General features: G+C 36.9%; 1 protein-coding gene across 2 annotated transcripts in view; it reads right to left on the reverse strand.

The window, feature by feature from the left end:
* Positions 1 to 18,005, reverse strand: part of NEGR1 (neuronal growth regulator 1) — a 517,118-nt gene that overhangs the window by 94,847 nt on the left and 404,266 nt on the right. For both annotated transcript variants that reach the window (XM_034433200.3, XM_034433199.3), the window contains exons 5-6: positions 11,885 to 12,005; positions 4,141 to 4,292 (exon numbers count right to left, since the gene is read on the reverse strand). In XM_034433200.3, coding sequence (XP_034289091.1) covers positions 4,141 to 4,292; positions 11,885 to 12,005 — 273 coding nt within the window. The remainder of the gene's footprint in view (positions 1 to 4,140; positions 4,293 to 11,884; positions 12,006 to 18,005) is intronic.

Genomic DNA, 18,005 nt, shown 5'->3' on the forward strand with positions numbered 1-18,005 from the left:
CATCATCATCATCATCATCATCATCATCATCATCATCATCATCAACATCATCATCAACATCATCATCATCATCATCATCATCATTATTATTATTATTATTATTATTATTATTATTATTATTATTATTATTATTATTATTTGAATTTCTATACCGCCCTTCTCCTGAAGGACTCAGGGCGGTGAACAGAATAAGATTTCATATACATATAATATTTTTTTTTATAAACAGTAAATAATAAATTGAGTCAACTTAGTGTATCTGCTAAGACCTTGGCATAGAATTTAGATGTTTATGCTAGCCCTGCTTGTTGAAACAGAAAGGTCTTCAGGGCACGTGGGAAAGTGCGAAGATCTGGGATTATTCGTATTCCAGGAGGTATTTTGTTCCAAAGAGTAGGTGCCCCCACAGAGAAGGCTCTCTCCCTTGGAACTACTAGACAACATTGTTTTAATAATGGTACTATGAGTAGCCTACTCTGTGAGAGCATATTGGTTGGTGGGAGGTTATTGGTTGCAGGAGGTGGTCTCGTATGTACTCAGGTCCTAAGCCATGGAGCTCTTTAAAGGTAAGAACCAACATCTATCACTAGATCGTCTTCTTTGTAAAGGAAATCACATTTCTGTGGTTTTTAGAAATTAATACCAAAAAACCTCTATTATTACTCTGAATAGACATGTGTAAAGTTTAATTCCTGTAGTTGTTGGATATCTATCCTCTAGGCCTGTGATGGCGAACCTATGGCATGTGTGCCAGAGGTGTCATGCAGAGCCCTCTCTGTGGGCATGCGCACTGGCCAGCTGCTCTCTTCTGGGTTCTGGCACATACATGCACACCAGCCAGACCAGCTGTCCAGCGCGCATGTGCATGCTGGAACCCAGAACAGAGCAGCTGGCCAGTGTGCATGTGCACCAACCAGCTGGTCTCTTCCAGGTTCCAGTGCTCTGGTGCGTGCACTCCAATTTTGGCACTTGGTGCCAAAAAGGTTAGCCGTCACTGCTCCTGGCATTAAGACCTGTTAAGCTTCATCAAAAATACTGAGATTGTCAGCCTCTGCTTTTACTGCTTCAGCTGCCATAAGAAACGGGTGGGAAATAGTTAGGGGGCTGAAGGGAGGGAAGGAAGCAGGAGGAGTTTTCTAAGAAACGAAAGTGATTCTCCAAAGGAGCAGTCAGACCAACCGTCATTACATTCCTGATGGATGACGCTGCCAGACGTGATTCCACCTGACCTTTGGGAGACCTGTGGATTGGATGATGGATGGGGGGGGGGAAGATGCTTTCTAGATGCAATTTCGCGCGTTTTGCTTAGTCCCAGCTTTACCTGGGTAGCGATCGCTTCATTTTCAGTAAAAGTACTAATCTCTATAAAAATGGAGTTTGGGTCATTCTTTCCTGGAATTTGAAGGAAGCATACCTGACAGAGATTCAGTTAGTGTTTTGACATCATAGTGGTAAATTCTACTCTGTAGTATTGTGAATTCTCTGAAATAGCAAATAAAATTGTCATTTCTTTTTTAGTTTGTTGTCGGAAGAAATATCTGATACTAAAAACTATCTCTAGTTACTCCATTGTTCGTTAAGCTGTTGATTTGTTAACATATTAATTTTATATATTCTTGATCAGAACGCTATTTTCAGAAAATGGAAAAACTTGTAATTACAGAGGTGTGTTTTTTTTAAAAAAACCAAATTTATTTACATACTTTATTTACATACAGTCGAATAATATACTGTGTTATCAGTAAAACTTTTATGTTTGGTCGGAGATTAAAAATGCTGAGCCAAAGCTCTTACCTTTGTCCTGCTATGGGATAGAATTCTGTGTGTAACAGCGCTATTTTTTTTTCTACTCAGCAGAATTCCCAGTTTCAAAGAAATCAAGTAAAGTCACAAATAATTATCACAAGCAATAGTGACCTTGAGTAAAGTCTCAATCTGGTCTGAAAATGTATGTGTTTCTTATAGGTCATATGTGTATATCATATCCAAACATAACTGTTTATATATTCTGATATAAACAAACAGAACTGTACACCTATTTTCAGTAGACTTTTTATTGGTTTTAATAAATATATTTAATAAATGTAAATGTATCTTAATAACTACTTTGTCCCAATAATGTCTTTCTATTGCTGATGTAGCTTGAAGGTCATATCAAAATATATCCAAAGAAGATATTTTAAAATCAAAGGTTGGCTCATACTATGAATTATTATTATTCACACACAATAATGTGAAATCCACAACTGCCAGTTATTTAGCCAATATTGGCCTTCATATGCCTTGAGTTCTTCCTAAAAACCTAGGTTGTCACAATGTATCAGGAACATGTATGGTTCTAAGCAGTGGGAACTTTTATAATTGACAGATGAAATGTCAATGCACAGATTTTGTAAAATTTTGGTATGGCACCCAGTGTGCTGATAACCACTAGTGCCACCATGGTTAGTTTATGCCATAAACTTTCAATTTTGATTTTCAGATCTTGACACGTTGTGATCCCCACCTCCACAATTCTTTGTTTTCTACTATCCCCTGGTATTGTTGCATCCATTATCCATACTTTCTTTCTTTCTTTCTTTCTTTTTTTAACCACAGTTAAATCTGTTGTGTTATGCCTCAAGGCTTTAACAGGTTGTATTTGGAAATTCCACAATATTTTAACCTGCTCATTTTTCATGACTTTTTCAACTCGTATGTTCCCACCAATTTTTCATTACTGATTTTTCTATTATATTGTATTATTATTTCAGAGCACTTTGTCCCAGCATTCAATTTACAAGCCAGGCATAATTACACTGTGAATGTCAGAAAGATATTTTAAATATATGAGTTAACACTCAATCTTTTGCCGTTAACAGGGTTCATCCTGTGAGTTGTTTAACATTGGAAGTACCACAGAGACTGCATAATCTTACATCCTTAGAACAGAATTTGTGAAAGAAGATGCAATCTCTGTTGTTCTTTCGTAGGTATTCAAATTCTTTTAAAGAAGCACAAACAGAAGCAGTTAATTAGCTGGATTCTGAGATAGTAAGAATTTTGCCAAAGCTGAAATGTGCTGTCTTCTACACTAACAGAAACAGTTGCTTCAGGGCTGCAGCAAGCTTTGTGACAGAATCATGATAAAATCACTTTGTCTTCATATACCAATAGTAACACTGCAGGGGAATAAAGATAGTTGGCCAACAGGGGCTCTGTATTCTTAGTTAGTATTGGCAGCTTTTCTAATTACTCTATTCCAACCACTCAATTATTTGTTGTATCTTCCTAATGTATCACCAGCTTTATTTTATTCATGCACATTTTAATTAAGACATCAAAGTCTAATTTAAAAGTGGTAGGCAATATTATTTTCATCGGGTTCTATTTATTGTAACACTCAGTGAAATGTGCCAGTCAATTGCTTATTGTCAACTAACTGAATTCCAAAAGAGTTACACTTAAGGTATATAAGATGGCAGGGGCAGCAGCTACAGTATCAGAGTTCACACTTCAAAATTAATGTCACACTTTTTATTGTTAAAACCTTTGACCATCATTATGGTAGGTCCACCACTATTTTAGTGTACACAAGCACTCACCCTCACTTACGAAACTATGCTGCGAAGTGTTAACAACTTATTTTGTGGTCAATCCACATTGGTGCCGTCAAAGCCCTCCTTTTCTCAGAACAACAGGTGCAAAAGCTGAAGGTCATCATGAATATCTTGATGTATGTACTATTATTATGCCCTGACATGGACTGTATATGAAAGAACATTTAGGAATTCCAAAGAATGCATGCCTAATATTCATCTAATGGCCCATTACTGGACTACTTTTTGAAAAAGATCTCATCAGGCAATGTATGAACCTGCCAGAGATTTGATTTAATCCTGAGGTCTGATGTCATCACACTGCGACACTGCTGACCTTAAGACTCAGGTAGAAATTGAGCAGACTAAAGATGTACTTTCAACCCAGGGCACATCTAATTAAAGAAGTGTGAAAATGCTCAGAAAAATCTGTATAAATCACAAAATTTCTAAAGAGAACCTGAACTAGACAAACTATTACAATTTTTTTCCCCTTCAGGGGAGATAAGAAAAAAAAAGAAACCTACCACATGAACATTTCTCATATTTTTTCTGGACTTACGGTTAAGAAGCAGGCTGGCATTGGTTGTGCCTAATTTGTTGGCGGCGACACATGTATAGTTGCCAAAATGCTCTTCTGTCACATTGTTGAAATTTAAAAATGATCTTGAACTATAGCTGTTTATAGTAATTCCTTGTTGCCCATTGATCAATCTAGAATGGGGGAGAAAAAGGAAAGTACTCTGTTAGAATTAACATGCAAATATATCTGCATTTTTTATTTATCTATATGTGAGTGGAATACATTACCTTACACCAAAGTAGGATAGCAAAAAATGGGAATAAACACAAACTATGAAAACTATTGATGCCACATTTAGAAAAAAATGCTAGTGCCATAGTTTTCTAACGGTCTGTAAAGGACTATCATCTATGCAAACAACAGTGCATACATATTAGACCAGGGATGTCAAACTCAAGGCCCACTGGCCAGATCTGGCCTATGGGGTGCTTAGATCTGACCTGTGGAAACAGTGAGGGATTGGCCCACAGTGCCTCTGCCAGTGAAAATGGAGCGGCCTTCCTGATCTCTGTTTTCACCAGCAGAGCACTTGGGCCACCACAGGCATCCCTGACATGAGTGGTGCCCCCTGGCCACCCCCCCAAAGTCAAACCCAAACTGATGAAATCGAGTTTGATACCCCTGCATTAGACCATAGAACACATTTCCTTCCTTCAGCACAAGTCTCTTAAATTTAAAGAAGTCTAAATTGAAACTTGGTTTCTTGATTCAGGAAAAAATGGACAAGATACCCAATAAATGTATACATGAAATGATACAAATGGGGACAAATAGTGAAATAAAACTACGATTCATTTTAGAATGAAGCTCTTTTTCATTTTCAGTTGTGAAGGAGCAGGGCAAGCTGTAACTGAATGCTAGGGATAAACAGCAAGAACTAATTACTCACAGTTCAGGAGAATCAGGGCACAGTAAGGTAAAGATTAGCAAATGACTTTAAAAGCAGGCCATAAGACTAGGACAGAGTTTCTCAAACTTAGCAACTTTAAGATATATGGACCTCAACTTTCAGAATTCACCAGTCAGCAGATTGAACTCCATTTAATGTTGCCAAGATTGAGAAATTCTGGTCTAGGAATTATAAGCACTTTCCAGAATCTCTACTTAGAATTCCCCAGCCAGCAGATTGAACTCCATGAACCTCAATGTTGCCAAGGTTGAGAAACACTGGTCTGGGAGTTATAAGCACTTTCCAGAAACTCTATTCACTCCTTGTGTTGGACACTACCAAAGTAGCTGGAAAGGCAAAAATATTTAATATGGGTTCAAAGCAAGGCAGTGTAATAACAATGCACTTTGTTTACTGAATTTATTTTTTGAGAAAGCAAATGAAAATTATTTGAGTTGATTTATCCAAATAATACGTTGATGGCTTGGAAATGATCAAAACTTTTATAAGAAGTATAAAAAGGAATCTTTGACAAACACAGATCTTGAACTTCAATTTAGTCCTGTATGTTTGCTTCGGGAATCAGTCTCAATAATAATAATAATAATAATAATAATAATAATAATAATAATAATAATAATAATAATAATAACAACTTTATTGTCATTGTATGTGTATACACAGTATACACATACAATGAAATTTACTTAACACCCAAAGAACACACATAATCCCCAAACACACTCCCACTCACCTCAATTCCCCACCCTTAAACCACCCAAACATCCACACAACAGACCAAGTAATATTGCCCAACAGCTCACTGATGGTGGTCCTTTAGTTCATTGTTGAGTGCAATTATAGCTCTGGGATAAAAATTATTCAGAAAACGTGTGGTCCGAGTTTTAATTGTTCTGTATTTTCTGCCAGAAGGCAACAGTTCAAAAAGATTGTAAGCAGGATGGAAAGAGACTCTGAGAATGTTATGCAACTTCCTCAAACAGCGAGATTCGAAGATGTTGTCCAGGGCTGGTAGCTGGAGTCCGATAATATTCTGGGCAGTTTTAATGATTCTCTGTAGAGCTTTTTTGTCCGCTACAGAGCTGCTCCCATACCATGCAAGAATGCTGTACGTCAGGACACTCTCAATGGTGCTGCGATAGTAGGACAGAAGTAGATGCCGAGATAGATTTATCTTCCTGAGCATTCTCAGGAAGTACAGCCTCTTCTGTGCCTTCTTCACAAGCATGTTAGCATTCATAGTCCATGAGAGGTCCTCCGAGATATAAGTGCCCAGAAATTTAAAACTACCCACCCTCTCCACCTCCTCACCATTTATGTACAATGGTAGATGTACATATCTCTTCCTCCTGAAGTCAATTATAAGTTCTTTAGTTTTTGTGGTGTTAAGTGTGAGATTATTTTCATTACACCACAATGTCAGCCCTTGTACTTCCTTCCTGTAAGCAGACTCATTGTTCTTATTAATGAGCCCCACCACTGTTGTGTCATCCGCAAATTTAATAATTGCATTGGTGTTATACAATGGGTGCAGTCATGCGTATCTCTATCCTCTACTCCAACCATTGGAAATATCTGTTATTCGGTTTAGTTCATTCATGAGAAACTTGGAGGTGCCGAAATGTTATTTACTAACAATTCCCAGCAACTTTAGCAGGCATGTTTCGATGCTGTACTTAGGGTTTGGCAATATTTAGAGAACCTAGATCCAAGCTACTAGCAAAAGGTGTTTAAAGGAAACAACATTTTGGCTTCCTTTCCAAAGAAGAGTCAAGATAAATCGATTTCTTGATTTTGATATTCAGAGCAATAGGATGTCAGTAGTGATCATACAGTCTCCTTTTATTGATTTACACCCTTTTTATTCATTGCTGTTTTAAATAAAAGCATTTGGTGGAAGCCCCAGTGATCATGTCATCTTTGTGAAGCAAATGATACAAATTATGTAGCTTACAATATTATTAGTTGTATTATGAGATGAAATAAGAGAAATACAGTACATCATTTGTTCAATCTCACCATGATGTATGTGACATCATTTGAACTCCTTGCCTCTTTGAAAGAGACCTATCCTTGTAGACCCTTGCTTGCTTGCTTCTTCTGTTTGAGTCATGTACATATTAAAACTACTTTTCATTTTGACTCCAAAACAACACTGAATTTCTAAAGATAGCAATAGCACTTATATACAGCTTCATAGTGCTTTTATATCCCTCTCTAAGCGGTTTACAGAGTCAGCATATTGCCCCCAATCTGGGTCCTCAGATTGGTAGCAAATAGGTAGAATTTGCAAATAGGTAGCAAATAGGTAGAATTGCCTAAATATACTTCTCATAGATAACAAATGATGCAGCAACTTGCTTGTTTTTCATTGCATATCGTAATCACCTTTTGCACATATTAACTGTTCTTTTATTCTACAAAATGCTCTGATTTTTACACTAAATGTATAGCATATGAAAAATGAATAGTAAACAAAACTCACTTATAAATCCGAGATAGCACACAGGGACATTTTAATTATAGAACAGATATAACACATGGATTAGGTTATGGAAGCATCATTAAAACTCTTAGTTTTGTATACACAAATTGTTCTGCATAATAATAAATTATAAATATTGCGACTATAGTTAATTTTATCGATATTTACTAAATGTGGGCCCAAATTGAAATTTTCTCTTGTATAAAATGTCATCATTGCAAAATTGTTTGTTGAAGAAGCCAGAGTATAGATTATCCATACAATGGTCACTTTTTACCTCTTTACTCAACTATGAAGAAAAACTACAATTCAGTTACTTTATTTAAAATATTGAGGACTAGAAAAGCTATCATATCAGTGGGGAGGCATAAAGCATCAGATTTTCTTTAGTGTCTATATTCCCTCTCTCAAATTCTCTTTAATTTCCCTCAATGTTCTTGATGAATAAACTACCAAACAATTGTTTGAATGAGGCACAGAAAACACCCCCAAAATGTAACAGCAAATTTAGGTTGAAACTAAATGATGACTGTCAGTGTAACATAGTGCAATATAAATTATGCTTATGTACTTGTGTGGGCATTTTTCCCCCTTTGGAAAGCTGAAGAGTCTCTCTAAATAAAAAATGGTTTATTTTCTACCATAGAATGCTCATGGTTTTCTCTCTTTCCTTTCATCTTGCAATTTGAGTTAAGTGCAGAACTTGGCTCCCATGGATGGAAATACTTTTTCTTCTTCTGATTTTTGATCCAGTGACAGATCCCACAGGAGGGAAGAGTAAAGAGTCAATTGCAAGCATGTCCTTTCCTTCTGAAAATGTGTTACAGAAGTTGAGAAATTGTTAGAATAATAGGGTAAGAGTTAAATTGGGTAAAAATTACTCATTTGCCAGCTATTGTTCTTTCAGAATGGATTTTATTCATTGGACCTTACTGTTGGTGGAAAGAAAAAGTAGGTTTTAATCACTTAAATCACATACTTTTACTAATGCACTTTTATGTGAACACACTCAGGGATGGGTTCTAATTTTTTTTACTACCGGTTCTGTGGGCGTGGCTTATTCTGTGGGTGTGGCTTGGAGGTCATGTGACTAGGTGGGCGTGGTTAGCTGGTCAGAGTCATTTCTGGAAGGTCCTCGCACTTACGACCAGTCCTCGCACTTACGACCCGACTCATTTGTTTGCTTTTAACACTGATCAGCTGTAGGACGGCCCTTTGAAGCCCCACGGCAAGAGTTTAAACAGTTTTTTTCCCTCTAGTCATCAGCTGGGACTCAGGAGGCAGCAATAGATTGGGGGTGGGACCAAATAAAAGGTAAGAATAACGTGGGTGGGTGGGGGAGTGGGAGGGCGCGGGGGGGAAGAACCGGTTCGGCGACGTCATATTGTCACCGCTACCGGCTCGGCCGAACCGGACCGAACCGGGAGGAACCCACCACTGAACTCACTTAGGAAATGCCTCCTAGTCTCTCCAAACAGGGCTGGGAAATTTGATTTTTTTTCCTGTTCTTTTTTTTTTTTAAGTTAAACTTAGCAAGGTTCTGGACATCTTTTCTTCAATGGTAGAGGCTGATCTTATAACAGTTATGATTTTCTGGCATAAATAATACCACAAACACACTGAGCCCATGGTACCAAGGTTGATTATTTACTTCTTCAACCCTTTTATCAACTGGGCATGTGTAACCAGATTCAGTTTTTCGAAATATATAGTTAAATGTGAGAATACTTAGCTATGCTTGATTACTGCAAGAATTGCTTATATTTCATTCTGAAAGCAGAATTCATACTTATATAAATAAGTTACCATTTAATTTTGATATATGGAGGCAGCACATCATAAATCTAGGAGAGAAGTACTTTTTTTTGCTTTCAGGAAAATGTATATCTATCATTAATGTATAGCTGCATATTGATGATTTAATATTGCACATTACATTAATGTTCTATTTTTATTTAATCACCACACAGTTCTGCATATAAAACATATTTAGTTTTACCATATATTTCCAAAGCAGAATATTACATGTAAGAAATAGATATTGTAATCCTTTTCAAAATCCTGATCATGAATTGTTGGTGCAAAGTTGGATATTTCTCCTTTAATTTTTTCCAGTACATTCCTGTGTGATCATGCTATGTGTAATAGAGCTTATTTACACGCAGGTAAGCTATGCATTGCAACCTAAAATTTAAATATTTCTTTCACAAAGTTTTAATTATTAGTTCCTGTTTACCAAATACAAATATCCTCTGAAAAAAGAATATGAGCTGCATCGTGTTTTTATTTCTAAAGTGTAAAATTCATGTAGACAATGAATAGATTAGAAAGATACTAAGGAAAACGTCCCTTTTGTTGTAGATTTCAGGGGTCAGTTAAGAAGAACAAATAGAAATAATTACAATTATTTAACTGTAATTTTGATAGGGCAAACTTTCTTAGGCCAAGTGCCTTCCAGTTTTTGACTGGATCCTAGAAGTTGTAATTCCAATCATTCTGAAAAGCACCAATATTGGAAAGGCTGATATAAATAATTCAGGTCAATCCATCCAGTGCTTCATAGCTATCTATGGTGAATGTAGAAATCGATTTAGTTTATGTATTTATATACCATCTTTGATATTTTTATAAATAACTAAAGGTGGTGAACATATCTAATACTTTCTCCTCCTATTTTCCCTACAACAATGAGCCTGTGAGATGAGGTGAGCTGAGACAGTGATGGGCCCAAAGTCATCCAGGCAGCTTTCATGTCTAAGGCAGGGCTAAAACTCATGGTCTCCTGATTTTTATCCTGCTGTTTAACTACTAGACGATCAGTAGAATGAGGTTTGTTGAATGTTTCTTCTTAATGTTCTACTTGTCAGAATATTTGATTTAAGTGTGAAGAAATAAAAAGTGCTAATTGTACCTGCTGCCTGCTGTTTAGAATTATATATACATATACTACTTTATTCTGCTCATTCTGTACCACAGCTTTTGGATCACTATGAATCTACAATCCATTTTGAAATGTGTCCAATAAAAACAGAAGACATCTATTTTCATGTTAAATAAAGAATTTCCCAACTCATTTCTCACAATAAAGTTAAAAAAGCCCTATGAATGTCCTTTCCTGACTTTGCCCTTTGTCCACATATGGTCTGTATATCTCTTGATACACCCTTATTTCTTCTTCTTTTCCCCAATCCCTTCTAACCAACATTGGTTGGTTAGAAGTTCAAACTGGTACTGACCTCCCAGGCTGTATGTATAAGAATACCCAGTTATTTACGATACAATATGATACTATACTATACTATACTATACTATACTATACTATACTATACTATACTATACTATACTATACTATACTATACTATACTATAATATAATATACAATTCATCCTCCTGGTATACATTTGTCTGAGTATACAAAGTCAATTCAATTTTCCTTGTATTAAATAATCTCCCTTGCTTGGTAGAACTTTTCCCCATCTAGTTCCTACACTTGGGAATTTGACTCTTCCTTGAAATACATTTGGAATATGATCTCTTGGCATTTAGAAAGCTTGAAAGTCCCCTTCTTATCATTATTAGTTATAAAATTATATTATGGTCATCAGGGGTGGTACTCACTTACATTTGCTACCGGTTCGCAAATGTGATCGCTTGCCCGCATCACCTTTGCGCATGTGCAGGGCCTTCCACGCATGCGCAGAACATCAAAAATGGTATGTGATGATGTCCGGGCGGGTGGGCGGAGGCTCCCACAGCCGCCACTGCCGGTTTGCCTGAACCAGATAGAATGGGCTGAATACCACCACTGATGGTCATGCTTGTATTAGGAAAGGTTTCATAAGGAAATGTTTTCTGTGGATTATCTATTTTTCTGGGTTTCTGGGTGGTGGGTTTCAAAATTTTTTACTACCGGTTCTGTGAGTGTAGCTTGCTGGGTGTGACTTGTTGGGTGGGTCATGGGAAGGATACTGTAAAATCTCCATTCCCACCCCACTCCAGGGGAACATTACTGCAAAATTCCCATTTCTTCCCGATCAGCTGGGACTTGGGAGGCAGAGAATAGATGGGGGCGGTGCCAGTCCGAATTTTTACCACTGGTTCTCTGAACTACTCAAAAATCCGCTACCAGTTCTCCAGAACTGGTCAGAACCTACTGAAACCCACCTCTGGGTACCTCTACTGAAAACTCTTTCACTATATTTACATCATAGAACTGAATCACAGCTTGGATTGGCCGCTTTCTCTGACAACACACACGTCAAGAAAAGTCATATAATTCTCCCCCCCATTAAAATGCAGACCGCCATGAGAAAAGTATCCAAACTTACTTTCTTTCTCCTTTGTACCATTCAAAAGCTGGGGAAGGAACGCCGGCACTTTCACATCTTATGAATCCAGTGCCTCCAAGAGTGACTCCACTGGATTTTATTTCCTGAATTGTTGGGGCAACTGCAAGGAAGCACAAATATGTTTTTGAGACATTAAACACTTGTTAGAAGCATGTACGTGTAATAATAACAATGAAAACTTTTTGAAAATAATACAGTAATGCAACCTGATTTATTTATGTTGGGTTTCTTAGAATCTAAAGCACGTTTGTTAATTTGTTTCACATATTACAATCACAACACAATAGTGCAGAAGAGGGAACATTAGACCTAAGGTTGTTCACTGAGTTTATTACAAAAGGAAGGTCCAAAATTTAAATTTATTTTCCCCTATGGTTATGGTGTGGTGAAAAATGAAAGCATTAGAACTCAGAAAACTATTGAACAAAACAAAGTATTTTATTGGGTCCGTCAATGTTGTGCAACTGTGAAACATATTTCTGCTAATATGTTTTCTTGTTGCTAAAATTCTAAGTATAATAAAGAAGCAAGGCCACTGAAGTGGTATCATTTCCTGCAGGGCCAGCATAATCCTAGATTGCTTGTCTATGCCTTCTTTTGCTAATATTCAACATTGTTTTAATTAAAGATATAGCAACACCTTCTCCCCTTAAATTATTTCTAGAGGAATATATTAATAAGCTTTACCAAAATAGATTTTACCACAGCTCTGAATACAGTCTGTTAATGTCAAAACCCTTTTAAAAAAATTTTCTTGCGCAATGTGTATAGGAAAGAATACATGATTTTAAATGTTGAACAGTATGAAAAAAATATTAAGTTTATATTTTTTTTAAAAAAATCATTGGGGCAACTTTCATTAATACATTTGAATCAGAAAAATGTTAAAGAAAACCAGGCATTGAGCCCTTATTCTATGTTAGAAAGAAAGACATTGCGGTAGACATAGAAAAAAGTGTGCCAGAGTTTTATGTTTAAAACTTTGGATGGATTTGTAAAGTTATTTGCAGAAACATTGCAAGTGAGAGAAAACTACAAATGATAATTGATGTAGAGACCATAAAGTGCACAATGAATTAGGGTAAGAATTTATAAATTTTAATAGTACAATTCACCATATTTATAGACAATGTATTCATTCATTCATGCACAGGTGCATTCAGTTTGGGCATTTTGTATACCCACTTACATCCTACAGCTTTGCTATCCTTTGCAAACCCAGCTTTTCCCATTTTCACAAAGGATCCCAACGCAGTTTACAATCACAATGAAACAATCCCATAAAAATAGTTCTGCATCAAAGCTGGCATAACCATCTGGCATCATCAGTTCAAGAAGTCCTTCAGAATCATAGATTTTAACACTTTTTTTTTAAGAGAAGGAAGTTGAGGCAATCCTAACTTTAGGATGCAAAACACTTCAGAAAAATGGATATGTCAGCAAAGCCTGTTTTCAGGCTCCCTGTCAAACTTCAAAATGTGCCCTGCTGTCACAGCCATCTTTTAGTTTCTCAGCTTGCCAGAAGCTATGCGGGGGTTGGGGGGTGGGGAGAGGTTTGGAATGCCAGCCTAGACAACAACAAGAAATCATCCTGTGGGAACTAAGGTCATCTTAACAGAAGTTTGGCAAGGGCCTGAAGGAGTTGCCATAGTGACACTAGAACACCTAATTGGACAATGTGACCTGGTTGAAGGAGGGGAGGAAAGAATTCATTCTTTAATTAGGCGAAAACCGTGGGAATTAGTTAGAGTTGGTTTTGCTTCATGCATGCCGAAATGATGAACACAATAAAGATATGCTTAAGGAGGTCTGATTGTCTCCACTTGCTAGCTTGATTGGATTCATCATTTGGAACCTTGACACTCCCATCTCATCTCTCACTTCAGAGATATCATAGATAGGCTGAATCTGAGTGGGAAAGATAGACATTTCTTAGATGCCAAGCCATGCAGTTTTTAATGATAATTATCATGTTGCATTGGGTCCAGAAGCAAATTTGTAAGCAATGTAGTGACTGCAGCATAGGTGTAACATTGCTGAATTTTCTACTCCCACCTAGGAAGCCTCTGCAATCAGAGGTTACAAGGCATGTATGGCAAATTACAGAAATCCATACATGAGGTGACAAGGGCTGGAATCAGTGTTACCAGTGTCTCAGTCCAAACAGGCCCACTTTTTATGCACAAGAGGAAGATGCACTTGTTGCTCTAGTAGGAATCAAGAGTCTAGGAGGATTTCCAAATTGGATATCCATTCTTTTAGGGGTATTGTAACCCATTAAAAGTCTAAGATGAAATTAGGATCATATCATGTGGTTCATCAACAAACAGCAAGTCCACCTTACAGAGATTTAATTTAGAATTATTTTTGATACATCTGGGCCATTATTGCTCCAGGTTCTGGGCTATGATTACATGGTATCTCTGGCCTGGGCAGGCATGATGATAATGCAAAGATTCTTCATCTGAAACCAATGTATTATCTGCCTCAGCAACTTTATGCAGGTGATGAATAATGTGGATGAGAGGAGAACAGTTATAGACACAACCACTCTGTTCCCATGCATGCCAACTAGAAGTCCCTATTTAGAAATTTCTATAGCTTAGTATCTTCAACCACCAACACTTGCAGATAGCACAGAAGGATACTATTTTGCCCCTGTGGGAATCTGAATCTGAAAGGGAAGACGAACTGTTGACAGAGAGTGAAAGAGTGGCTCCGTTGGCTGTGGAAGAAACTGAGGAAGGGCAAAGTCAGGCTGGAAAGAGCAAGGGAGAGATAGAACAAGGGAGAAGGGGTTCAGATGAAGACCAAGGCCCACCCCCTCCTCATCCTAGGCAGTGCAGAACAGAGAATGGAGAAGAGAGCAACGTGGGTTGTGTGGCTTATGAGTGAGGAAAGGGCCCCAATTCCCTTCACAAGGCACACCTGCTGATGGAGTTTAAAGGAGAGGCAAATGGGAGGGGTGGTTGTTGGGAACAAATGCTGAGTTCATCATGTTCACTGTTTATCTGAGTTCCTGGCATCCTCCCAACTGGTTTGATTTACTGCCGTGCTACTTCACTTCTGGAACTTCTTATCTTGCTGCCCTGCCGGACTAATTACCTTAGCTTGCGTTATTGGATTTATAGTTGGAAGTTTTCTGTTTACAACATTTGGGACTGAAGTATTGTCAGCCAAAGACTATTAGAGGTTGGTGGAAAAGCTCTCTCCGGAGGGTTGAAAGGGACATTGGGGGCACAGTTGGTGATAGTAAAAGGACTCATACTGGTTCTTTGGCTGTGTTGCCTTTGTGTCATGCCCTGGATCATCACAGATACTATGGACAATGGTACATATCTGAATCCAAGAAAGATGATCTTCCAGGGCAATCAAATCCATTTCCATTCCCTACCCAGGCCTAAATCCTGACTACAAGATTGCCAGAAAACCCATTTCTTCTAGGATTCTTCATAGAATCCATAGTAAGAGAAGTTTGAACATTGATTTGTCTGAATAGTTGGACCAGGAATCACTTCTCTGTAGGGGAGCCCATTACTCCCTTCTTCAAAAAGATTTTCCATATATAAAAAAAAAAACATAAAGAGCTCCAAAATCCCAGGAATCACCTCCTGGCCACACAAATGAGTAAGGTGGGGGCATTGATTAAGTTTATTAATTATAAAACTTATATAGTAGAGATATTGGGCCAATTGCATTATGTTATTTTCATAAAAATCACCCAGGTATACTTTACCAAATGTTTGAAGAAAGATTTATAATAAATGTGGCATTCAAATACCCACTCAGTTTTATGCAGCTTCATGCACCTATCCTCAGAAAACTAAGATAACATTTCCATTAAATGGACATGGCCTAATTTAAAAAGACGAACAGCTAGTTGTATACGTCTATGTATGTGCATGTCTTTTTTTTTAACAATTGGTTCATTGTTACTTTTAGCAAATCAGCTCCAACTCATAGTTCTACTACACAATATGTCAGAAATAATACTTGAACAGGAAATAATATCAATTCAAATGCATTACAAAATTAAAAATGACTACTTTTATAAAAGAACATGCAGTATACAGGGGCCATATCCCTCCATACTGCATCTGAAACCTAAGAATTTGAAAATCAATTAAACAGAACCTGTTTACAATAATCAGTAATGGATTTAAAAATACCACTAGTTCTGTTTAATAGATTATACTTGGAATTTATAGTAAGGCTATTCTTTTGCATCCTGGATATAATTTTAATTTCTGCCACTATTGGAAACTTCTAGAGTATACTTTAGTTTCCCCTACGTTTTCATGACAGTTGAAAAATCTAGTTTAAAATAATAAATCTTCAAGATATGGATTTTGTTAGTGATTTGAAGAGAAAAGTTCATGTAGATCATAAATAACAGACCTATTTTGAAAATGAGGTGAAAATTACTAGAATTCTATAATGTAAAAATATTTGCAGGATGAGATAAACTCATATTGACTATTTACTTTAATGGAAAATCATCAAAGACTGAGGCACCACACACCATTGTATATGATGTTAGGAGTATAGCTAAATATTCTAGTACATTATTGTTAATGTACTAGGCAATCATGAATTTCTATAATATGGTAGACATCCTGAAGTAATTTTGAATGAAAGTATACAAAGTCTTGTATACTATGAAATATACAGTATATAATATGAAATGTATATATGTTCTTTTTTTGTACAAAATGAAAGTTTACAAAGCCTTAGTATAGCTACACTTGGAATACTGCAGTTTTGGTCACAATATAAAAAGAATGTTGAGACTCTGGCAAGTGTGCAGAAAAGCGCAATAAAGATGATTAAGGGGATGGAGACTAAGACATATGAAGAATGGTTGCAGGAATTAGATATGTTTTATCTAGTAAAAAGAAGGACTAGGGGATATATGATAGCAGTGTTCCAGTATTTGAGGGGATGTCACAAAGATGACGGAGCATCAAGGAGAAAAGTAACCTAGAATTAAGAAGGAATTTCCTAACAGTGGGAACAATCAACCCATGGAACAGCTTGCCTTCAGAAGTTGTAGGTGCTTTATCACCGGAGGTTTTCAAGAAGAGACTAGATAGCCACTTCTCTGAAATGATATAGACTCTCCTGTTCATGTTGGGAGTTGGACTAGATGACCTGCAATGTCCCTTCCAACTCTGTTATTCTATGTTCCACATCTGTAAATAACTGCTTCAAACACCCAAGTTCACAACATAATCAATTCATTAAAAAAAAAAAGGCATAACCACATTAGCTCTTCTAACTACATAGCCTAAATACCCTGGGAAGCGGCCAGATCTTTAATATCTCATGAAAGATTAATAGGATTGGGGCCATCTGGAACTCCAAAGAGATGCAATTCCATAAGGCAGGCTTTGCCACAGAGAATTATTCCCAAATATGAAATGACATTCTGGAAGCATGTAACAGCAAGTAAATGGCATAGGTCAGGTGAAGGCAGTTGACACTCTTCAGACGTTTAGGACTTCAGTTACTATAGTTATGTCAAGTGAACTTTATGGGGATTGTAGTTCAAACAATCTGAAAGACCTCAGGTGGTCTATTCATGTGTAGAAACAGATTACCTTTCCTTGCTGAAGTTCTTACATTTTCCCTCTATGACATAACTCAGATGAAAGCAAAGATAAACTGAAATACCTTTAAAGGGATTTTTTAGTTTGAAATTTTAGGCAGTTCTTCCAAAACTTCCATCCTGATTATTACTTTTTGGTTATTACTTCCTACATAGGGATCTTGGTTGAAGCAATAAATGTGCCTCCTGTTTTTGACTCCAGGTTCTCTGTCTTTCTATCCTTTACAAACTTCTGACCTTATATGCTAAGTGTTCCTTATAGGATGTTCATTAGAGGAATTCCTAAAATCATAGTGGGTTAATGAAAATAAGCAACTAGCAAAGAGTCATTTTGCAGTGTGAGATGAATGGCGTATACATTTAATAAATAATCCCCCTTCACCAATCATTTTTTTTTACTCTTCTGCTAACCACCAGAGATACCTTTGTTGATTTCAACAGATCTTTCCCTTTTCACCATAGTTATACACAGTGTTTTATATATACAGTTAA

This window comes from Pantherophis guttatus, chromosome 3 (genome assembly GCF_059756535.1).
Source record: "Pantherophis guttatus breed Tessera chromosome 3, ASM5975653v1, whole genome shotgun sequence".
Taxonomy (NCBI): Eukaryota; Metazoa; Chordata; class Lepidosauria; order Squamata; family Colubridae; genus Pantherophis; species Pantherophis guttatus.